This window comes from Symphodus melops (genome assembly GCF_947650265.1).
Source record: "Symphodus melops genome assembly, chromosome: 15".
NCBI classification, from domain to species: Eukaryota; Metazoa; Chordata; class Actinopteri; order Labriformes; family Labridae; genus Symphodus; species Symphodus melops.
Window position 1 is genome coordinate 2,411,854 of NC_136705.1, and position 22,295 is coordinate 2,434,148.

Genomic DNA, 22,295 nt, shown 5'->3' on the forward strand with positions numbered 1-22,295 from the left:
GTACGGATTACGGCTACTTTCAGTGTTATTTGCCTTTTATTTTGACTTGAATTTCAAATTAAGGGCGCGTCTTAAATGTATTGGCAACAGAATTACCAATTCAAGTGCTGTCCCTGAATTGGTACAGCACTTATCTTGCCAGTGTGACGTAATCGTTCTGACAATGCAGCCCACGAAAGCGGTTAATAAACACTGTAGTTACAGCTTTAACGTACTGTTGATGCACGTAGCAGCCATGTTGGATTCTAACTCAGGCTACTCCAAGTTGCTCCGACTTTTCAACTACTAAATGTGACTTCAGGGGGCGTTCAGTTCACACTTGAATTGAATTCTGACTGGAATTTCAAATTAAAGGAGTGTCTTAAAGATGATGTCATATATTGATGTTTACACCGATTCGATTGAATCTTTGTTCAACCAATCAAAGCATTGATGTGGAGTGATGGATCGTTGAGCCCCGAGGTCCCCTCATTACAGAAAAGACATAAAGCCATGTACTGCTTCCTGACACCACTATGAGCTTTCTGTCACTCGTGACTCCGCCCACTGAGACATCTCGTGCACGCCCTCTATAAAGTAGTGCTATCAGTGGTTTCATCTGATTAGTAAATTAGTAAATTCAGGTTTTTATAACTATGTATTTCACTGTTTTCACAGATGTGCAGCAGCTGGTGGTGAGTCAAGACAAGGTTTCCCCTGAGCAGCAGGATCTGAGCCCTAGACTGGACCAGAGCGAGCCACCAAACTCAGCACAAATTAAAGATGAAGAGAAGGAGCTCTGGGGCAGACAGGAAGGAGAGCAGCTTCAAGGGCCAGAGGAGTTTGATATCAGCATGTTAACATTCCAACTTGTCCCCGTGAAGAAGGAAGAAGAAGACGAAGAGAAACCTCAGATCTCACAGCTTCATGAAATCCAACGTGAAGAGAGCAGAGACACACAGCATATAAAAACAGAAGCTGACGGAGAGGACTGTGGAGGAGCAGAACCAGGCAGAGACTTTGATCCAGACAGTCATTTACAGCCAGATACTCCTGACAAGACTTCAGACTTTTCTGGATCTGATACTGATGACAGTGATGATTGGGAGGAGAGAGATGAACCTCAGGAAGGTATAAAACTTCTGCCAAACAAAGACATAGCAGATAGTCCTGACAACACTTCGTTCTCTGAATCAAAGACAGATGACACAAGTTGCGTTTTGGAGGGCTCCAGGAATCATCAGGAAGATTTAAACCCTGTGCAAAACAAAGATGTACCTGTGAGTAATGGGGTATGTAATACAGCTAAAATATCAGTCAGCTCCTCTGAATGTGCTACAAGCTCCGGACAAAAAAAACAAAAAGGAATCCAAACAGGAGTGAAACTTTTGAGTTGCAAAAAATTCAGCTGTTCACTTTGTAAAAAGAGTTTTTCTTCCCAAACAGCTGTTGTGATGCACATGAAGACCCACACAGGGGAGAAACCCTTCAAGTGTTCAGTTTGTGGTAAAAGATTTACACAAAATGGACATCTGAGGCGACACTCTGCAGTTCATTCAGGAGAGAAACCCTTTAGTTGTTCAGTTTGTGGTAAAAGATTTGCACAAAATGGAAGTCTGATGACCCACATGGCAGTTCACTCAGAAGAGAAACCATTTAGCTGTTCAGTTTGTGGTAAAAGATTTAAACTAAATGAACATCTGAGGCAACACTCTGCAGATCACTCAGGAGAGAAACCATTTAGTTGTTCAGTTTGTGGTAAAAGATTTACACAAACTGGAAATCTGAAGTACCACATGGCAATTCACTCAGGGGAGAAACCATTTAGCTGTTCGGTTTGCAGTAAAACATTTACACGAAATGAACATCTGAGGCAACACTTTGCAGTTCACTCAGGAGAGAAACCATTTAGCTGTTCAGTTTGTGGTAAAAGATTTACACGAAATGAACATCTGAGGCAACACTTTGCAGTTCACTCAGGAGAGAAACCATTTAGCTGTTCAGTTTGTGGTAAAAGATTTACACAAATTGGACATCTGAGGAAACACTCTGCAGATCACTCAGGAGACAAACCATTTAGTTGTTCAGTTTGTGGTAAAAGATTTACACAAACTGGAAATCTGAAGTACCACATGGCAATTCACTCAGGGGAGAAACAATTTGGTTGTTCAGTTTGTGGTAAAAGATTTAAACGAAATGATACCCTAAAACGCCACCTGGCAGTTCACACATGAGAATCCATTGAGTTGTCCATATTCTTAAAAAATGTTTTTTCAACATGATTGTTCCAAATGTTCCATGCTTGTGAAAGAAGGAAAATTCTGAATGTCTCTTATGCTAATTAATTCCTGTAGGAGTCTATCAAAAAAACATGAAACAGACTCCAAAATAAGTCTTCTTCAGTTTGATCTTTTCAGCAGACAAAGTCACATGATTAAATAAATTCTGCATTCTGAAACAGTTATTCAAAAATGTTGTACAAATGTTGTATTTGCTTTGTATGTAAAAAAAAATCTTTGTTCCAAACTTAAAATAAAGTCTTGTTTGAAATATTTTCTGTTTTGTAAATTGGTCTCGATGTTTACTGACACGCTCACAGTGTTTTATGAAATACTTCAGCTGCTCTGTTTGTGAAAAAATATTTCCAAGAGAAGAGATACACATACTGATACACAGAAGATAGTCCTTACACGTGTTTCCTTTGCAGTACAGGATTTGCAAAAAAAAATGGAGCTCTGAGACAACCCTTGGATGTACATGCAGCCACATACATACATATGCCCAGCTCCTGCAGCCACATAACAAAGTCTCCTTGGGCAAGACACTTCCATGCCCTGATGACCTCCAGACCCAACTACTGAAATTCTATATTTTCATATGAACCAGAACTCTACACACATCTACAGTTTGTTCAAAATGCTGCAGCCAGACTCTTTTGCAGATGCAAAACATGTCATCACATATTGCATCTTTTGACATTCTTGCACCGGCTCCCAGTTCAGTATAGACGCGTAAATATCTTGCTTGCTTTAAAGCCCTCACTTCAGTTTCCATCACAGAACTCTTACAACTAGGTCCCTCAGGTCATTGTACCATAAGGGACGTTCCGGTTCCCTTATTTGCATCGAGTGTCCTCCAAGTTGTCTCCTCCACTTGTGTTTTAGTCCCGCCCACCAGAGATGCACAGAGAAAACGAGGCTGAGGAGGGAGGACGGAGGAAATCAGTTTTAACAGACATGAAGCGTCCTTTCCTCGACAGTGTCACATGACGCGACATCAGCTGATCACGTTCAGCTGTCAATCAGACAAACAGCTGTTTGTGTCCACACAAACACGCACTGTATTATTCCCTCCCACCCCTCGGGGAATCAGGCCACAACCTCATCCACCTTGATACCACCTACAGGCCCCTGGTGAAACAACCCCCTCACCCCCCAGCTCCCTTTCTCCAGAAACAAAGAACAGTCCCCCACACCTTCTCCCCACTCTCACTCTCTACTACTAGCCAGGTACAACAACAGCCCTCCAAGCTCTGCGTAACAAAAGCCAGTGGACCAGACATCAGCCCCAGGATCCTCAAGGTGTGTGCAAGACAGCTTGCAGGAATCTTTCCGCACCTCTTCAACCTCTCCCTCAGGCTGATGTTGGTGCCTGACCTGTGGAAGACCTCCTGCATTGTCCCAGTTCCTAAGACAGGTCATCGCAGCACTCTTAATGACTACAGGCCTGTGGCACTCATGTCACATGTCATGAAGACATTTGAGAGGCTGGTTCTCCAGCACCCAAAGACCCTGCTCACTGCTTTCCTAGATCCACTGCAGTTTGCTTATCAGCGGCACATTGGCGTGGAGGATGCCATCGTCTTCCTGACCTATAAAGCCCTGTCACACCTGGAGAAGCCGGGAAGCACTGTGAGAGTCATGTTCTTTGACTTCTCCAGTGCTTTTAACACCATCCAGCCCGGCCTCCTGAGGGAAAAACTGCTGGATATTCATCTGCACCCCGACACCACATCCTGGATCTTTAACTACCTCACTGGCCGACCACAGTATGTCCGAGAGGACGGCTGTGTCTCTGATGTGGTGACGGGCAACACTGGAGTACCCCAAGGAACTGTTCTGACACCCTTTCTGTTCACTCTCTTCACCTCAGACTACAGGATTAACTCTGGTTCCTGCCATCTCCAAAGGTTTTCTGACGACTCCTCCATCGTGGGCCGTATCACTGGTGACAACAAGGAGGAGTACAGAGGTCTGATAGAGAGCTTCGTCACATGGTGCAACAGCAAACATCTGAAGCTCAACATCGCAAAGACAAAGGAGGTGGTAGTGGACTACAGGAGGAAGAGGTGCCCCCTGTCCCAGTCATCATTCAGGGGAGGAAGCGGAGAGGGTGGACTCTTACAAGTACCATGGGGTTCACATTAACAATAAGCTAGACTGACGCCATCTTCAGGAAAGGACAGAGCAGGCTGTTCTTCCTGAGGAAACTCCGACCTTTTAGTGTCTGTAACAGACTCCTCAAGACCTTCTACCAGTCTGTGCTGACCAGCACACTTTTCTTTGCTGTGGTGTGCTGGTGGGGTGGCATCAAGACTGGTGAGGCAAACCAGATTAATAAACTGGCCAAGAAGGCCAGCTCTGTCGTTGGCCTGGAACTGGAGTCTCTGGAGAAAGTGGCTGAGAGGAGGATGAAGGACAAAATCATATCCATCCTGGATAACTCCTCTCCCCCTCTCCACGACGAGCTGTGGGAGGTGAGCAGCTCCTTCAGCCAACGCCTCCTCCCCCCCAGAAGCAAAACAGAAGGCTTCAGATGCTCATTTGTCCCCACAACCATCAGGCAGTACAACAGCAGGAGCTAGTCTGTATTTATATAAATTCTCTTTATATATAGTATACAATATTATTACAATGTTATCATGCTACCTTTATTATATTGTATCTATACTATCTATATTATATATTACATTATATTCTTATAACTATATATCTATACTCCAGTCAAAACTGCACAATATTTATTATACTTATAACTGTCAATACTTTTTACATAACCTTCTGATCACAAATGTCACTTTGACTGTTTCACTGGTCACTTTAACATGCCATTAACTGCACAGTATTATTACTATCTTTTTCCTTGTCCTGTTGAGTCCACCACACTATAGTCCTCAAAAGAAGTGTTATGACATGTTTTGCATCTGCAAAATAGTATGGCTTCAGCATTATGAACAAAATGTAGATGTGTGTAGAGGTCTGGTTAATATCAAAATATTGAATTTCAGTAGTTGGCATGTGCAACAGATGGCATGAGTTTCAACAAAACACTTTGCTTTATTATTATATATCCTCCTGCCTGTTTATGGAGTGTTAGAAGAGAGATGCTTAACTCCAACACACACAACTCGGTGATCGTTTTTTTTTTCCCTCTGTTGAATACAGAATAAGCCAGAAACCACAAGCTGTCTCCTGAGTCATTGCCAAAACTCAAGAACACAACGCAGAAACTACACACATGGATGTGGCTTAACCAAGGAGACTTTGACATGTGGGTGCAAGAGCTGGGCATAAACCTACCAGTGATCCACAGCTGCCCCTGGCTGCATGTACATCCAAGGGTTGTCTCAGGGCTTTTTTTATTTTTTTTACAAATCCCGTACTGCCAAGGGAACACGTGTAAGGACTATCTTCTGTGTATCAGTATGTGTATCTCTTCTCTTGGAAATATTTTTTTCACAAACAGAGCAGCTCAAGTATTTCATAAAACACTGTGAGCAAGTCTGTTAATATCAAGACCAATTTACAAAAAAACTAAAATTTTATTTTATGTTTGGAACAAAAAGACATTTTAAATACAAAACAAATACATTTGTACTACATTTTTGAATAACTGTTTGAGAATGCAGAATTTATTTCATCATGTGACTATGTCTGCTGAAAAGATCAAACTGAAGAAGACTTATTTTGGAGTCTGTTTTGTGTATTTTAATCTGAACATAGTTAAGATGTGTCTGACCTTTTTTGATAGATTCCTACAGGAAATAATTGGCATTACAGACATTTACAGAAAAAGGGGCTGTTTTTTTAAGAATATGAACAACTGAATGGTTTCGCTCATGTGTGAACTGCCAGGTGGCGTTGCAGAGTTTTATTTTGCGCAAATCTTTTATCACAAACTGAACAACTAAATGGTTTCTCTACTGAGTGAACTCCCATGTGGTACTTCAGATGTCCATTTCGTGCAAATCTTTTACCGCAAACTGAACAGCCAAATTGTTTCTCATCTGAGTGAACTTCAGAGTGTCGCCTCAGACTTCCATTTAGTGCAAATCTTTTACCACAAACTGAACAGATGAATGGTTTTTCTTCCGAGTGAACTGCCATGTGTAACTTCAGATTTCCATTTTGTGTAAATTTTTTACCACAAATTGAACAACTAAATGGTTTCTCTCCTGAGTGAACTGCGGAGTGTCTCCTCAGATGTTCGTTTCTTGCAAATTTTTTACCACAAACTAAACAGCTAAATCGTGTCTCTCCTGAGTGAACTGCCATGTGGTACTTCAGACTTCCATTCTGTGTAAATTTTTTACCACAAATTGAACAACTAAATGGTTTCTCTCCTGAGTGAACTGCTGAATGTTGCCTCAGATGTCCATTTCTTGCAAATCTTTTACCACAAACTGAACAGCTAAATTGTGTCTCTCCTGAGTGAATTGCCATGTGGTACTTCAGACTTCCATTTTCTGTAAATCTTTTGCCACAAACTGAACATTTGAAGGGTTTCTCCCCTGTGTGGGTCCTCATGTGCCTCACAACAGCCGTTTGGTCAGAAAAACTTTTTTCACAAAGTGAACAGCTGTTTTTTTTGCAACTCAAAAGTTTCACTCCTGTTTGGATTACTTTTTTTTTTTTTGGTTTCTTTTGTCCGAGGTTTGTAGCACATTCAGAGGAGCTGACTGATATTTCAGGTGTATTACATACCACATTACGCTCAGGTAAATCTTTGTTTTGCACAGGGTTTGAATCTTCCTGAGGATTCCTGGAGCCCTCCAAACCCCAACTTGTGTCAGGAGTATCAGGTATGTCTTTGTTTGGCAGAAGTTTTAAACCTTCCTGAGGTTCATCTCTCCCCTCCCAATCATCACTGTCATCAGTATCAGATCCAGAAAAGTCTGAAGTCTTGTCAGGAGTATCTGGCTGTAAATGACTATCTGGATTAAAGTCTCTGCCTGGTTCTGCTCCTCCACAGTCCTCTCCGTCAGCTTCTGTTTTTATATGCTGTGTGTCTCTACTCTCTTCACTTTGGTTTTCATGAAGCTGTGAGATCTGAGGTTTCTCTTCGTCTTCTTCTTCCTTCTTCACGGGGACAAGTTGGAATGTTAACATGCTGATATCAAACTCCTCTGGCCCTTGAAGCTGCTCTCCTTCCTGTCTGCCCCAGAGCTCCTTCTCTTCATCTTTAATTTGTGCTGAGTTTGGTGGCTCGCTCTGGTCCAGTCTAGGGCTCAGATCCTGCTGCTCAGGGGAAACCTCGTCTTGACTCACCACCAGCTGCTGCACATCTGTGAAAACAGTGAAATACATAAAGTTATAAAAACCTGAATTTCCTACTCAGATGAAACCACTGATAGCACTACTTTATAATTGTGCTATCAGTGCCACAGTTATCTCTGTGGACGTGCTGTCATGTCATTTTTGTTCACACACAATCAAATAAGCTGAGCCCCAATCCAGCGGCCGCAGCCTTCGTGGGCTGCATTGTCAGAACGATTGCATCACACTGGTGTGATAAATTCTGTCCCAATTCAGCTGCTCCCTCAAATGCATCCGCGAAAAAAATGCAGCCTTCTTTTCCCCGATTTGGAGGCTCCAACGGTTGGATCCTTTGCAGCCTTCCCTTCCCAAGATGCAATGTGTGCAAGGGACATTCAACATTAATACCACCGTGGCTGATTGTAGGAGACGAAAACAAACATTGATATCTATTTGACAAGCCCCTCCCCCTCAGCTTGTTTCTTCAGGGTCAGATGGTGAAACTTTGGTTCATCGACACAATGACATTCACACAATCCTGCAACACAAACATTTTTCGCTCGTAGAGAGGAGTCAAGTCAATCGAACAAACAGGTAATGTTCACATTTTACTGGAAATGAAGAAGCATAAAAAACAATACAAACCTAATCTGTGGAGGCAGACTCTAGGGTTGAAAGCAGCATCCAGCAGGTGGCGTTGTTGCTTCGTTTCCCGTTTTAATCGACAGATTTCCTCCTCATATTCTGCTTTTGTTCCTTCAAACTGCTCCAGAATCTCTTCAGCAGCTGCAGGCAGTCTCTGCTCGGTGAAAGCTCTCGGCAACTCAACTTCAGACATTTTAGAAAAATCGCAGCAACTTCTCTCCTCAAAACTCCGTTTATATTTCAAACTAACAAAACTGAGGCGTTACCTTGGTTACCTTACCCATATATATATCTAACGCCACCTTTCCACACAGCAGTCTGGTATGGATCAGTACAGTTTGGTTCGATGACGCCTGATCCCGTTTGCGTTTCCTCAGCCACCCGTGTGTAAGCCGTGTGACGATATCCGCTATCTAAATAGCGTCATGTGATAGCAGCTAACAGCTAACTGCTAACTACTATACTCAACAAAGGAGAAAAACGCTACACACAAAAACAACGATGGAATATATCCAGCAGTTTATCCACTTTGTCACGAGCATGTGGATCTTTATAAAAGAGAACTCAATCAAGGTCTGTTTCAGAGAAGGCTGTGTGCCTCAAGGAGAAGTAAAAAGACGCAGACGTCCACAGTCTATGGTTTAAATGGTTTAAACATGGTGGGTTTTTTGGTTTACTGTAGTAACACAGGAAGTGACGATGCTTTCAACCAATCAGCGGACTGCAGTGTTTAGCTCCACCTTTTTGGGGTCGGCTCGATCGTAGATGTATAAAAACACTGGATGACTCATGCGGGATTCTCCTAAAACAAAAATACTCTTAACTCCATGAAATATTGACAGATTTACAAATGGTTCGCTTTATTACAAACCTTATTATTCGTGACCCCACACAACTATCCAATATGGAATAATAGATGTATTTTGTTTCGGCATAAGTCCTTATATTGTCACGAGTGGGCGGAGAGAGGTATTTGGTCTATTTTACATTTAATGGATTCAGGGGGGAATTTGCTTGAATACAATGATTTAATGTTAAAATACAACATGGAATGTACAACTTAACAATATTCAACAGTTTTTAAAGTGATTCCTCAAGCAATCATAGATATGGTAAAAGGCACATTGACATATCAAAAAATAATACCTAAGTTACCTTCACTTTATATAGATGGTATTGAATTTGGGGAGAAAAAGTGCACAAATAAAATTATTAGGAGATCTTTAACTTATGAACTCTTCCCAATTCCACTCAAAAGAAATTTTCTTTTAAAAGATTATTCTGTTGGAAATATTTCAAGAATTAGGACCGAGTAACTCACTCTCACCAAAAGCAAAAGAAACACACTTTAAAATGATTAATGACATTTACCCATGTAATGAATTCCTTAGAGAAAGATTCAATATTGAAAGAAATAACTGTGTGTTTGGTGATGTTGAAATTGAAACCCAACAACATCTATTTCATGATTGTAATTTTACAAAAACTTTTTGGGGTTCGTTTCGAAACTGGATTTCTACTAAAGAACTACATTTGAGTCATCTCTCATCTATAAGGTGCTGGGTGGAGCTTAACACTGCAGTCCGCTGATTGGTTGAAGAAATCGTCACTTCCCGTGTTACAACAGGTATAAAAAAAACCCGCCATGTTTAAACCATAGACTGTGATTGTTTACGTCTTTAAAGCCTTCTCTGAAACAAAGGTTGATTGAGTTTTGTGATCAAGATCCATATGCTGTGACGAAGTGGATGAACGGCTGGATGTCTTCCAGCGTGGGTTTGCATGGAGCAGCGTTTTTTCTCCTTTGTTTAATTTATTAGCTAGCTATTAGCCGTTAGTAGTTAGCTGCTATCACAAGACGCTATTTACGTTGCGGCTATCGTCATACGGCTTACACGCGGGTGGCTCTGGAAACGATATCAGGCTTTATCGACCCAAACTGTACTGATCCGTACCGGACTGCTGTGTGGAAAGGTGGCTTTAGACATATCTGGTAAGGTAACTGCTCAGAAATGTCAGTTTGAAATATAAACGGAGTTTTGGGGGGAGAAGTTGCTGCGATTTTTCTAAAATGTCTGAAGCTGAGTTGCTGAGAGCTTTCACCGAGCAGAGACTGTCTGCAGCTGCTGAAGAGATTCTGGAGCAGTTTGAAGGAACAAAAGCAGAATATGAGGAGGAAATCTGTCGATTAAAACGGGAAACAAAGCAACAACTCCAGCTACTGGATGCTGCTTTCAACCCGAGGGTCTTCCTCCACAGATTAGGTTTGTATTGGTTTTTTATGCTTCTTAATTTCCAGTAAAATGTGAACATTACCTGTTTGTTTGATTGACTTTGTAGTTTTAGGTTCAAACACTGCTCTGTGAATGTCACTGTTTCCTCCAGGAACTGCGTACGGATTACGGCTACTTTCAGTGTTATTTGCCTTTTATTTTGACTTGAATTTCAAATTAAGGGCGCGTCTTAAAAATGTCATGTATTGATGTTTACACCGATTCGATTGAATCTTTGTTCAACCAATCAAAGCATCGATGTGGAGTGATGGATCGTTGAGCCCCGAGGTCCCCTCATTACAGAAAAGACATAAAGCCATGTACTGCTTCCTGACACCACTATGAGCTTTCTGTCACTCGTGACTCCGCCCACTGAGACATCTCGTGCATGCCCTCTATAAAGTAGTGTTATCAGTGGTTTCATCTGATTAGTAAATTCAGGTTTTTATAACTATGTATTTCACTGTTTTCACAGATGTGCAGCAGCTGGTGGTGAGTCAAGACGAGGTTTCCCCTGAGCAGCAGGATCTGAGCCCTAGACTGGACCAGAGCGAGCCACCAAACTCAGCACAAATTAAAGATGAAGAGAAGGAGCTCTGGGGCAGACAGGAAGGAGAGCAGCTTCAAGGGCCAGAGGAGTTTGATATCAGCATGTTAACATTCCAACTTGTCCCCGTGAAGAAGGGAGAAGAAGACGATGAGAAACCTCAGATCTCACAGCTTCATGAAATCCAACGTGAAGAGAGCAGAGACACACAGCATATAAAAACAGAAGCTGACAGAGAGGACTGTGGAGGAGCAGAACCAGGCAGAGACTTTGATCCAGACAGTCATTTACAGCCAGATACTCCTGACAAGACTTCAGACTTTTCTGGATCTGATACTGATGACAGTGATGATTGGGAGGAGAGAGATGAACCTCAGGAAGGTTTAAAACTTCTGCCAAACAAAGACATAGCAGATAGTCCTGACAACACTTCGCTCTCTGAATCAAAGACAGATGACACAAGTTGCGTTTTGGAGGGCTCCAGGAATCATCAGGAAGATTTAAACCTTGTGCAAAACAAAGATGTACCTGTGAGTAATGGGGTATGTAATACAGCTAAAATATCAGTCAGCTCCTCTGAATGTGCTACAAGCTCCGGACAAAAAAAACAAAAAGGAATCCAAACAGGAGTGAAACTTTTGAGTTGCAAAAAATACAGCTGTTCACTTTGTACAAAGAGTTTTTCTTCCCAAACAGCTGTTGTGATGCACATGAAGACCCACACAGGGGAGAAACCCTTCAAGTGTTCAGTTTGTAGTAAAAGATTTACACAAAATGGACATCTGAGGCGACACTCTGCAGTTCATTCAGGAGAGAAACCCTTTAGTTGTTCAGTTTGTGGTAAAAGATTTGCACAAAATAGAAGTCTGATGACCCACATGGCAGTTCACTCAGAAGAGAAACCATTTAGCTGTTCAGTTTGTGGTAAAAGATTTAAACTAAATGAACATCTGAGGCAACACTCTGCAGTTCACTCAGGAGAGAAACCATTTTGCTGTTCAGTTTGTGGCAAAAGATTTACACGAAATGAACATCTGAGGCTACACTCTGCAGTTCACTCAGGAGAGAAACCATTTTGCTGTTCAGTTTGTGGTAAAAGATTTACACGAAATGAACATCTGAGGAAACACTCTGCAGTTCACTCAGGAGAGAAATCATTTAGTTGTTCAGTTTGTGGTAAAAGATTTACACAAAATGGAAATCTGAAGTACCACATGGCAATTCACTCAGGGGAGAAACCATTTAGCTGTTCAGTTTGTGGTAAAACATTTACACAAATTGGAAGTTTGAAGTACCACATGGCAGTTCACTCAGAAGAGAAACCATTTGGTTGTTCAGTTTGTGATAAAAGATTTAAACGAAATGATACCCTAAAACGCCACCTGGCAGTTCACACATGAGAATCCATTGAGTTGTCCATATTCTTAAAAAATGGTCTCTCAACATGATTCTTCCAAACGTTCCATGCTTGTGAAAGAAGGAAAATTCAGAATGTCTCTTATGCTAATTAATTCCTGTGGGAGTCTATCAAAAAAACATGAAACAGACTCCAAAATAAGTCTTCTTCAGTTTGATCTTTTCAGCAGACAAAGTCACATGATTAAATAAATTCTGCATTCTGAAACAGTTATTCAAAAATGTTGTACAAATATGTTGTATTTGCTTTGTATGTAAAAAATCCCTTTGTTCCAAACACAAAATAAAGTCTTGTTTGCAATATTTTGTGTTTTGTAAATTAGTCTCGATATTTACTGACCCGTTCACAGACTGTTTTATGAAATACTTCAGCTGCTCTGTTTGTGAAAAAATATTTCCAAGAGAAGAGATACACATACTGATACACAGAAGATAGTCCTTACACGTGTTTCCTTTGCAGTACAGGATTTGCAAAAAAAAATGGAGCTCTGAGACAACCCTTGGATGTACATGCAGCCACATACATACATATGCCCAGCTCCTGCAGCCACATGTCAAAGTCTCCTTGGGCAAGACACTTCCATGCCCTGATGACCTCCAGACCCAACTACTGAAATTCTATATTTTCATATGAACCAGAACTCTACACACATCTACATTTTGTTCAAAATGCTGCAGCCAGACTCTTTTGCAGATGCAAAACACGTCATCACATATCGCCTCTTTTGACATTCTTGCACCGGCTCCCAGTTCAGTATAGACGCGTAAAGATCTTGCTTGCTTTAAAGCCCTCACTTCAGTTTACATCACAGAACTCCTACAACTAGGCCCCTCAGGTCATTGTACCATAAGGGACGTTCCGGTTCCCTTATTTGCATCGAGTGTCCTCCAAATTGTCTCCTCCACTTGTGTTTTAGTCCCGCCCACCAGAGATGCACGGAGAAAACAAGGCTGAGGAGGGAGGACGGAGGAAATCAGTTTTAACAGACATGAAACGTCCTTTCCTCGACAGTGTCACATGATGCGACATCAGCTGATCACGTTCAGCGGTCAATCAGACAAACAGCTGTTTATGTCCACACAAACACGCACTGTATTATTCCCTCCCACCCCTCGGGGAATCAGACCACAACCTCATCCACCTTGATACCACCTACAGGCCCTTGATGAAACAACAGGTGGCCAGAAAAATGACTGTGAAGGTTTGGTCTAAAGACTCAGAGGATGCCCTGCAGGAGTGTTTTAATGTCACAGACTGGGAACTGTTTCAGGAGGAACACGGTGATGACATTGAAGGACTCACTCATTGCATTACAGACTGTATCCGGTTTTGTGAGGATACCATAGTCCCTACTAAAAAGGTTCGCTGCTTCTCCAACAACAAACCATGGATCAATAAAGATATCAAAGGGCTTCTTAACAGCAAGAAGAGGGCCTTCATGGCTAGAGACTGGGAGGAGCTCAGGGCTTTCCAAAAGACTCTAAAGAAGAAGCTGAAAGAGGCCAAGAACAGCTACAAGGAGACGATTGAGGCCAAGATGGGTCAGAACAACTCAAAGGAGGTGTGGAATGGCATGAAGCAGATGACTGGTTGCAGCAAGCCTGTGTCCAAAGCTGAAGGAGACCCAGTTTTTGCTGCTGAGTTGAACCTATTTTTCAATAGGTTTGATAAAAAAAAACCACCCCGGTGAGCTCCGACAGTGGGTCTGGTCTTCACCCATCACTCCAACTGCCATTCGCACCTCTGTTGGAGACTCGGCTCCCCCCCCCCCCATCAACAACCGTACTACCATCCCCTCTCTGTTTATCACCAGCTGCTTCAAAGGACAGCCCTCCCTCACCAGTAGCCTCAAAGGACAGTCCCACTTCACCCCCCTCACCCCCCAGCTCCCTTTCTCCAGAAACAAAGAACAGTCCCCCACACCTTCTCCCCACTCTCACTCTCTACTACGAGCCAGGTACAACGACAGCTCTCCAAGCTCTGCATAACAAAAGCCAGTGGACCAGACATCAGCCCCAGGATCCTCAAGGTGTGTGCAAGACAGCTCGCAGGAATCTTTCCTCTTCAACCTCTCCCTCAGGCTGATGTTGGTGCCTGACCTGTGGAAGACCTCCTGCATTGTCCCAGTTCCTAAGACAGGTCATCGCAGCACTCTTAATGACTACAGGCCTGTAGCACTCACGTCACATGTCATGAAGACATTTGAGAGGCTGGTTCTCCAGCACCCAAAGACCCTGCTCACTGCTTTCCTAGATCCACTGCAGTTTGCTTATCAGCGGCACATTGACGTGGAGGATGCCATCGTCTTCCTGACCTATAAAGCCCTGTCACACCTGGAGAAGCCGGGAAGCACTGTGAGAGTCATGTTCTTTGACTTCTCCAGTGCTTTTAACACCATCCAGTCCGGCCTCCTGAGGGAAAAACTGCTGGATATTCATCTGCACCCCGACACCACATCCTGGATCTTTAACTAACTCACTGGCCGACCACAGTATGTCCGAGAGGATGGCTGTGTCTCTGATGTGGTGACGGGCAACACTGGAGTATCCCAAGGAACTGTTCTGGCACCCTTTCTGTTCACTCTCTTCACCTCAGACTACAGGATAAACTCTGGTTCCTGCCATCTCCAAAAGTTTTCTGACGACTCCTCCATCGTGGGCCGTATCACTGGTGACAACAAGGAGGAGTACAGAGGTCTGATAGATAGATAGATAGATAGATACTTTATTGATCCCGAGGGAAATTCAAGGCATTCAGTAGCAGTATACAGACAGGCAGGACACAAGACATTAGTTACAATACACACCCGCTGTCCCCCCTCCCCTCTGTATACAAATCCCCCAAACAGATTTAGCAGCCCCTATGTGACTAAGAATAAACATAATTATATGTTAAACCTGTGCAGTTAGCATTAGCAGTTAGACTTAAAACTAATATGGCATAATGTACATAACCTGTGAGGAGAGAAAAATATGTGTTGGTTAAAAGAGACCTGTAAACAGTTAAAGAGCCTTAGAAACAAAGTGCTGACCTTTAGAAACTAGTTACATGTGCATGTACAGAGGTGTTTGAGCTTATGCCAGAGGTGTGAGTACAGTCGTTAAACAGTCAATGCAGGAATGTAAATTGGCTCACCCACTTAAAGGAGCAGTGATTTGCATTAAGTGACCTAGACAATATGGTGAAACCAGGAGTGCTTAGGGTAATTATCGTTAAGTACCCAACTATTGATGGGCAGATTAGCATTAAGTGTTGGAGACAATAGAGTGAAACTTGACCTAATTAGGGTGATCATGTCAACCCTTACAGATGTAGCATAACACAACAGTAGGATGAAACCAGACATGATTAGGGTGATTATCTTTAAAGTGACCAGTGCTCAGTAAGGTGACTATCAATATGCATTACAGTGTCCAACTGGGGGCTGACTCTGAGGTCAGTAGTGCAGGTGAGGAGTGAGAAAAAAGTGAAAAAAGATTCCAGGGATCACCGTGCGCTTCTTCCCTGCCGTGACAGTGAAGTGTTATACAGCCTTGTTGCCAGGGGGACAAAAGAGTTCTTGAGTCTGTCCGTGGAGCACGACTGTGACAGCAGTCTTTCGCTGAACATGCTCCTCTGGCCGGTGAAGGTGCTGTGCAGAGGGTGGTGTGTGTTGTCCATGATGGAGAGCATTTTGTCCAGAGACCTCCTCTCTACCACTGTCACCAGTGAGTCCAGCTCTGTACCCACCACAGAGCCGGCCCTCCTCACCAGTCTGTCCAGGCGTGCTGCGTCCCTCTTCTTGCAGCTTCCTCCCCAGCACACCACGGCGTAGAAGAGGACGCTGGACACCACAGACTGGTAGAACATCTGCAGCAGCTTTTTGCAGATGTTGAAGGACCCCAGCCTTCTCAGGAAGTACAGACGGCTCTGTCCCTTCCTGCAGGTAGTGTCCATGTTAGGCGACCAGTCCAGCTTGTCATCCAGCTGCAGCCCCAGGTACCCGTAGGTTCTGACCACCTCCACGTCGACCCCGCCGATGGAAACAGGTTCTAGATGATAGAGAGCTTCGTCACATGGTGCAACAGCAACCATCTGAAGCTCAACATCGCAAAGACAAAGGAGGTGGTAGTGGACTACAGGAGGATAAGGTGCCCCCTGTCCCAGTCATCATTCAGGGGGAGGAAGTGGAGAGGGTGGACTCTTACAAGTACCATGGGGTTCACATTTACAATAAGCTAGACTGACGTCATCTTCAGGAAAGGACAGAGCAGGCTGTTCTTCCTGAGGAAACTCCAATCTTTCAGTGTCTGTAACAGACTCCTCAAGACCGTCTACCAGTCTGTGCTGACCAGCACACTTTTCTTTGCTGTGGTGTGCTGGTGGGGTGGCATCAAGACTGGTGAGGCAAACTGGATTAATAAACTGGCCAAGAAGGCCCGCTCTGTCGTTGGCCTGGAACTGGAGACTCTGGAGACAGTGGCTGAGAGGAGGAGGAAGGACAAAATCATATCCATCCTGGACAACTCCTCTCACCCTCTCCACGACGAGCTGTGGGAGGTGAGCAGCTCCTTCAGCCAACGCCTCCTCCCCCCCATGAGCAAAACAGAATGCTTCAGATGCTCATTTGTCCCCACAACCATCAGGCAGTACAACAGCAGGAGCTAGTCTGTATTTATATATATTCTCTTTATATATAGTATACAATATTATTACAATGTTATCATGCTACCTTTATTATATCATATCTATACTATCTATATTATATTATATATTACATTATATTCTTGTAACTATATATCTATACTCCAGTCAAAACTGCACAATATGTATGATACTTATAACATTACTTATAACTGTCAATACTTTTTACATAACCTTCTGATCACAAATGTCACTTTAACATGCCATTAACTGCACAGTATTATTACTATCTTTTTCCTTGTCCTGTTGAGTCCACCACACTATATTACTCAACAGAAGTGTTATGTGATGACATGTTTTGCATCTGCAAAATAGTCTGGCTTCAGCATTATGAACAAAATGTAGATGTGTGTAGAGGTCTGGTTAATAACAAATTATATATATTTCAGTAGTTGGCATGTGCAACAGATGGCATGAGTTTCAACAAAACACTTTGTTTTATTATTTTATATCCTCCTGCCTGTTGATGGAGTGTGTGTGTACGTGATGACGGAGGTATGTGCACGGTATGTGTTCTGGTCAGAGCCGTTGACAGTTGGTCCGTGGAGAGACGCTTAACTCCAACACACACAACTCGGTGATTGTTTTTTTCCCCCTCTGTTGAATACAGAATAAGCCAGAAACCACAAGCTGTCTCCTGAGTCATTGCCAAAACTCAAGAACACAACGCAGAAACTACACACATGGATGTGGGTTAACCAAGGAGAATTTGACATGTGGGTGCAGGAGCTGGGCATAAACCTACCAGTGATCCACAGCTGCCCCTGGCTGCATGTACATCCAAGGGTTGTCTCAGAGCTCTTTTTTTTTTACAAATCCTGTACTGAAAAGGGAACACGTGTAAGGACTATCTTCTGTGTATCAGTATCTGTATCACTTCTCTTGGAAATATTTTTTTCACAAAACAGAGCAGCTCAGGTATTTCCTAAAACACTGTGAGCAGGTCCGTTAATATCAAGACCAATTTACAAAAGAACAACACTTTATTTTATGTTTGGAACAAAAATACATTTTAAATACAAAACAAATACATTTGTACAACATTTTTGAATAACTGATTGAGAATGCAGGATTTATTTCATCATGTGACTCTGTCTGCTGAAAAGATCAAACTGAAGAAGACTTATTTTGGAGTCTGTTTTGTGTATTTTAATCTGAACATAGTTAAAATGTGTCTGACCTTTTTTGATAGATTCCTACAGGAATTAATTGGCAGTACAGACATTTACAGACAGAGAGGCAGTTTTTTTTAAGAATATGAACAACTCAATGGTTTCTCTCATGTGTGAACTGCCAGGTGGTGTTGCAGAGTTTTATTTCGCGCAAATCTTTGACCACAAACTGAACAACTAAATGGTTTCTCACCTCAGTGAACTCTCATGTGGTCCTTCAGACTTCCATTTTGTGTAAATCTTTGACCACAAACTGAACAACTAAATGGTTTCTCCCCTGTATGAACTGCAGAGTGTCACTTCAGATCGCCATTTCCTAGAAATCTTTCACCACAAACTGAACAACTAAATGGTTTCTCTACTGAGTGAACTCCTGAGTGTTGCCTCAGCGTGTCATTTTTTGCAAATCTTTTACCGCAAACTGAACAGCCAAATGGTTTCTCTCCTGAGTGAATTGCAGAGTGTTTCCTCAGCTCTGTATTTCGTTTAAATCTTTTACCACAAACTGAGCAGCTAAATGGTTTCTCTCCTGAGTGAACTGCAGAGTATTTCCTCAGATGCTTGTTTCTTGCAAATCTTTTAACACAAACTGAACAGCTAAATTGTCTCTCCTGAGTGAACTGCCATGTGTAACTTCAGACTTCCATTTCGTGTAAATTTTTTACCACAAATTGAACAACTAAATGGTTTCTCTCCTGAGTGAACTGCAGAGTGTCGCCTCAGATGTCCATTTCTTGCAAATCTTTTACCACAAACTGAACACCTAAATGGTTTCTCTCCTGAGTGAACTTCAGAGTGTTGCCTCAGCTGTACATTTCGTATAAATCTTTTACCACAAACTGAACAGCTAAATTGTGTCTCTCCTGAGTGAACTGCCATGTGGTACTTCAGACTTCCATATTGTGCAAATCTTTTGCCACAATCTGAACAGCTAAATGGTTTCTCTCCTGAGTGAACTACAGAGTGTTGCAAAAGATTTCCATTGTGTGCAAATCTTTTGCCACAAACTGAACAGCTAAATGGTTTCTCTCCTGAGTGTACTGCAGAGTGTTGCAAAAGATTTCCATTCTGTCCAAATCTTTTGCCACAAACTGAACAGCTAAATGGTTTCTCTCCTGAGTGAACTGACATGTGGTACTTCAGACTTCCATTTAGTGTAAAACTTTTACCACAAACTGAACATTTGTAGGGTTTCTCCCCTGTGTGGGTCCTCATATGCCTCACAACAGCAGTTTGGGAAGAGAAACTTTTTTCACAAAGTGAACAGCTGTTTTTTTTGCAACTCAAAAGTTTCACTCCTGTTTGGATTACTTTTTTTTTTTTTGGTTTCTTTTGTCCGAAGCTTGTAGCACATTCAGAGGAGCTGACTGATATTTTAGCTGTATTACATACCACATTACGCTCAGGTAAATCTTTGTTTTGCACAGGGTTTGAATCTTCCTGAGAATTCCTGGAGCCCTCCAAAACCCAACTTGTGTCAGGAGTATCTGGTATGTCTTTGTTTGGCAGAAGTTTTAAACCTTCCTGAGGTTCATCTCTCCCCTCCCAATCATCACTGTCATCAGTATCAGATCCAGAAAAGTCTGAAGTCTTGTCAGGAGTATCTGGCTGTAAATGACTGTCTGGATCAAAGTCTCTGCCTGGTTCTGCTCCTCCCCAGTCCTCTCCGTCAGCTTCTGTTTTTATATGCTGTGTGTCTCTGCTTTCTTCACTTTGGATTTCATGAAGCTGTGAGATCTGAGGTTTCTCTTCGTCTTCTTCTTCCTTCTTCACAGGGACAAGTTGGAATGTTAACATGCTGATATCAAACTCCCCTGGCCCTTGAAGCTGCTCTCCTTCCTGTCTGCCCCAGAGCTCCTTCTCTTCATCTTTAATTTGTGCTGAGTTTGGTGGCTCGCTCTGGTCCAGTCTAGGGCTCAGATCCTGCTGCTCAGGGGAAACCTCGTCTTGACTCACCACCAGCTCCTGCACATCTGTGAAAACAGTGAAATACATAGTTATAAAAACCTGAATTTACTACTCAGATGAAACCACTGATAGCACTACTTTATAGAGGGCGTGCACGAGATGTCTCAGTGGGCGGAGTCACTGCACTTCAAGGCAGCGAGTGACAGAAAGCTCATAGTGGTGTCAGGAAGCAGCACATGGCTTTATGTCTTTTCTGTAATGAGGGGACCTCGGGGCTCAATGATCCATCACTCCACATCGATGCTTTGATTGGTTGAACAAAGATTCAATCGAATCGGTGTAAACATCAATATATAACATCATTTTTAAGACACGCCTTTAATTTGAAATTCAAGTCAGAATTCAATTCAACTATGAACTGGAACGCCCCCTGAAGTCACATTTACACGTCGAAAAGTCGGAGCAACTTGGAGTAGCCCGAGTTAGAATCCAACATGGCTGCTACGTGCATCAACAGTACTTTAAGCTGTAACTACAGTGTTTATTAACCGCTTGTTGCTCTTTTTGTGTGATTAAATCAAACACACCAACAGTATCGTGACTGTCATGTCGTTTTGTACACAAACTATAACACAAGCCGAGTCCCATTCCAGCAGCCGCAGCCTTTGTGGGCTGCATTGTCAGAACGATTGCGTCACACCGGCGTGATAAGTTCTGTCCCAATTCAGCCGCTCCTTCAAATGCAGCCGAGAAATGCTGCCTTCTTTTCCCCGACTTGGAGGCGCCAACGGTTGGATCCGTTGCAGCCTTCCCTTCCCAAGATGCATTGCGCACAAGGGACATTCAACATTAATGTTAACAACGCCATCCAGAATAATGTCTGATAAAAGGTTGAAAATGGCACTGGTGTTGTCAGCCCTTGGTCTTCAGTGGAAAAAGCAAAGAAAAGGCAAAGACAACAGATAAGGAGAACCCGCACTAATGGGTGAAAGCATGGCTAACAGAGAGATTCCTCTCACCAACCGCACTGAGTGGTCAGCCTGCAAATAACACTGAAAGTAGCCGTAATCCGTACGCAGTTCCTGGAGGAAACAGTGACATTCACAGAGCAGTGTTTGAACCTACAACTTTTCTGACTTTGGTCAACAGGTAAAAGGCAGCCATGACACCACCCTGGCTGATTGTAGGAGACTAAAACAAACACTGATATCTATTTGACAAGCCCCTCCCCCTCAGCTTGTTTCTTCAGGGTCAGATGGGGAAATTTTGTTTCAATATATTTCATCGACACAATGACATTCACACAATCCTGCAACACAAACATTTTTCGCTTGTAGGGAAAAGTCAAGTCAATCGAACAAACAGGTAATGTTCACATTTTACTGGAAATGAAGAAGCATAAAAACCCAATACAAACCTAATCTGTGGAGGCAGACTCTAGGGTTGAAAGCAGCATCCAGCAGGTGGCGTTGTTGCTTCTTTTCCCGTTTTAATCGACAGATTTCCTCCTCATATTCTGCTTTTGTTCCTTCAAACTGCTCCAGAATCTCTTCAGCAGCTGCAGGCACTCTCTGCTCGGTGAAAGCTCTCAGCAACTCAACTTCAGACATTTTAGAAAAATCGCGGCAACTTCTCCCCCCAAAACTCAGTTTATATTTCAAACTGACAGTTTGGTTCATAAAGCCTGATCCCGTTTGCGTTTCCTCAGCCACCCGCGTGCAAGCTGTATGACGATAGCAGCTAACCGCTAACAGCTAACCGCTAACTACTATACTCAACAAAGGAGAAAAACGCTACACAAAAAAACAACGATGGAATATATCCAGCAGTTTATCCACTTTGTCACGAGCATGTGGATCTTTATAAAAGAGAACCCAATCAAGGTCTGTTTCAGAGAAGGCTGTGTGCCTCGAGGAGAAATAAAAAGACACAAACGTCCACTGTCTATGGTTGAAACATGGTGGGTTTTTTTGTTTACTGTTGTAACACAGGAAGTGACGATGCTTTCAACCAATCAGCGGACTGCAGTGTTTAGCTCCACCTTTTTGGGGTCGGCTCGATCGTAGATGTATAAAAACACTGGATGACTCATGCGGGATTCTCCTAAAACAAAAATACTCTTAACTCCATGAAATA

General features: G+C 42.7%; 2 protein-coding genes across 6 annotated transcripts in view; one reads left to right on the top strand and one right to left on the bottom strand.

Moving 5' to 3' along the window:
- The window catches only part of LOC306835456 (uncharacterized protein), a 55,209-nt gene that overhangs the window by 12,349 nt on the left and 20,565 nt on the right, over positions 1 to 22,295 (top strand). The window lies entirely within an intron of this gene.
- On the bottom strand, positions 6,120 to 21,821 carry LOC306835458 (uncharacterized protein). 3 transcript variants are annotated; one of them, XM_079362003.1, is made up of 3 exons: positions 21,577 to 21,821; positions 19,764 to 20,224; positions 18,382 to 19,724 (listed from the first exon to the last, which is right to left on the bottom strand). In XM_079362003.1, the coding sequence occupies exons 1-3, from the start codon at positions 21,767 to 21,769 to the stop codon at positions 18,849 to 18,851; spliced, it is 1,530 nt and encodes a 509-aa protein (XP_079218129.1). In that variant the 5' UTR covers positions 21,770 to 21,821; the 3' UTR covers positions 18,382 to 18,848. The 3 variants fall into 3 exon arrangements, 1 of the variants encoding a protein (XP_079218129.1); XR_013780644.1 differs by lacking the exons at positions 18,382 to 19,724; positions 19,764 to 20,224 and adding an exon at positions 6,120 to 7,543 and having other exon boundaries at positions 21,577 to 21,666; XR_013780645.1 differs by lacking the exons at positions 18,382 to 19,724; positions 19,764 to 20,224; positions 21,577 to 21,821 and adding exons at positions 6,120 to 7,543; positions 8,160 to 8,817.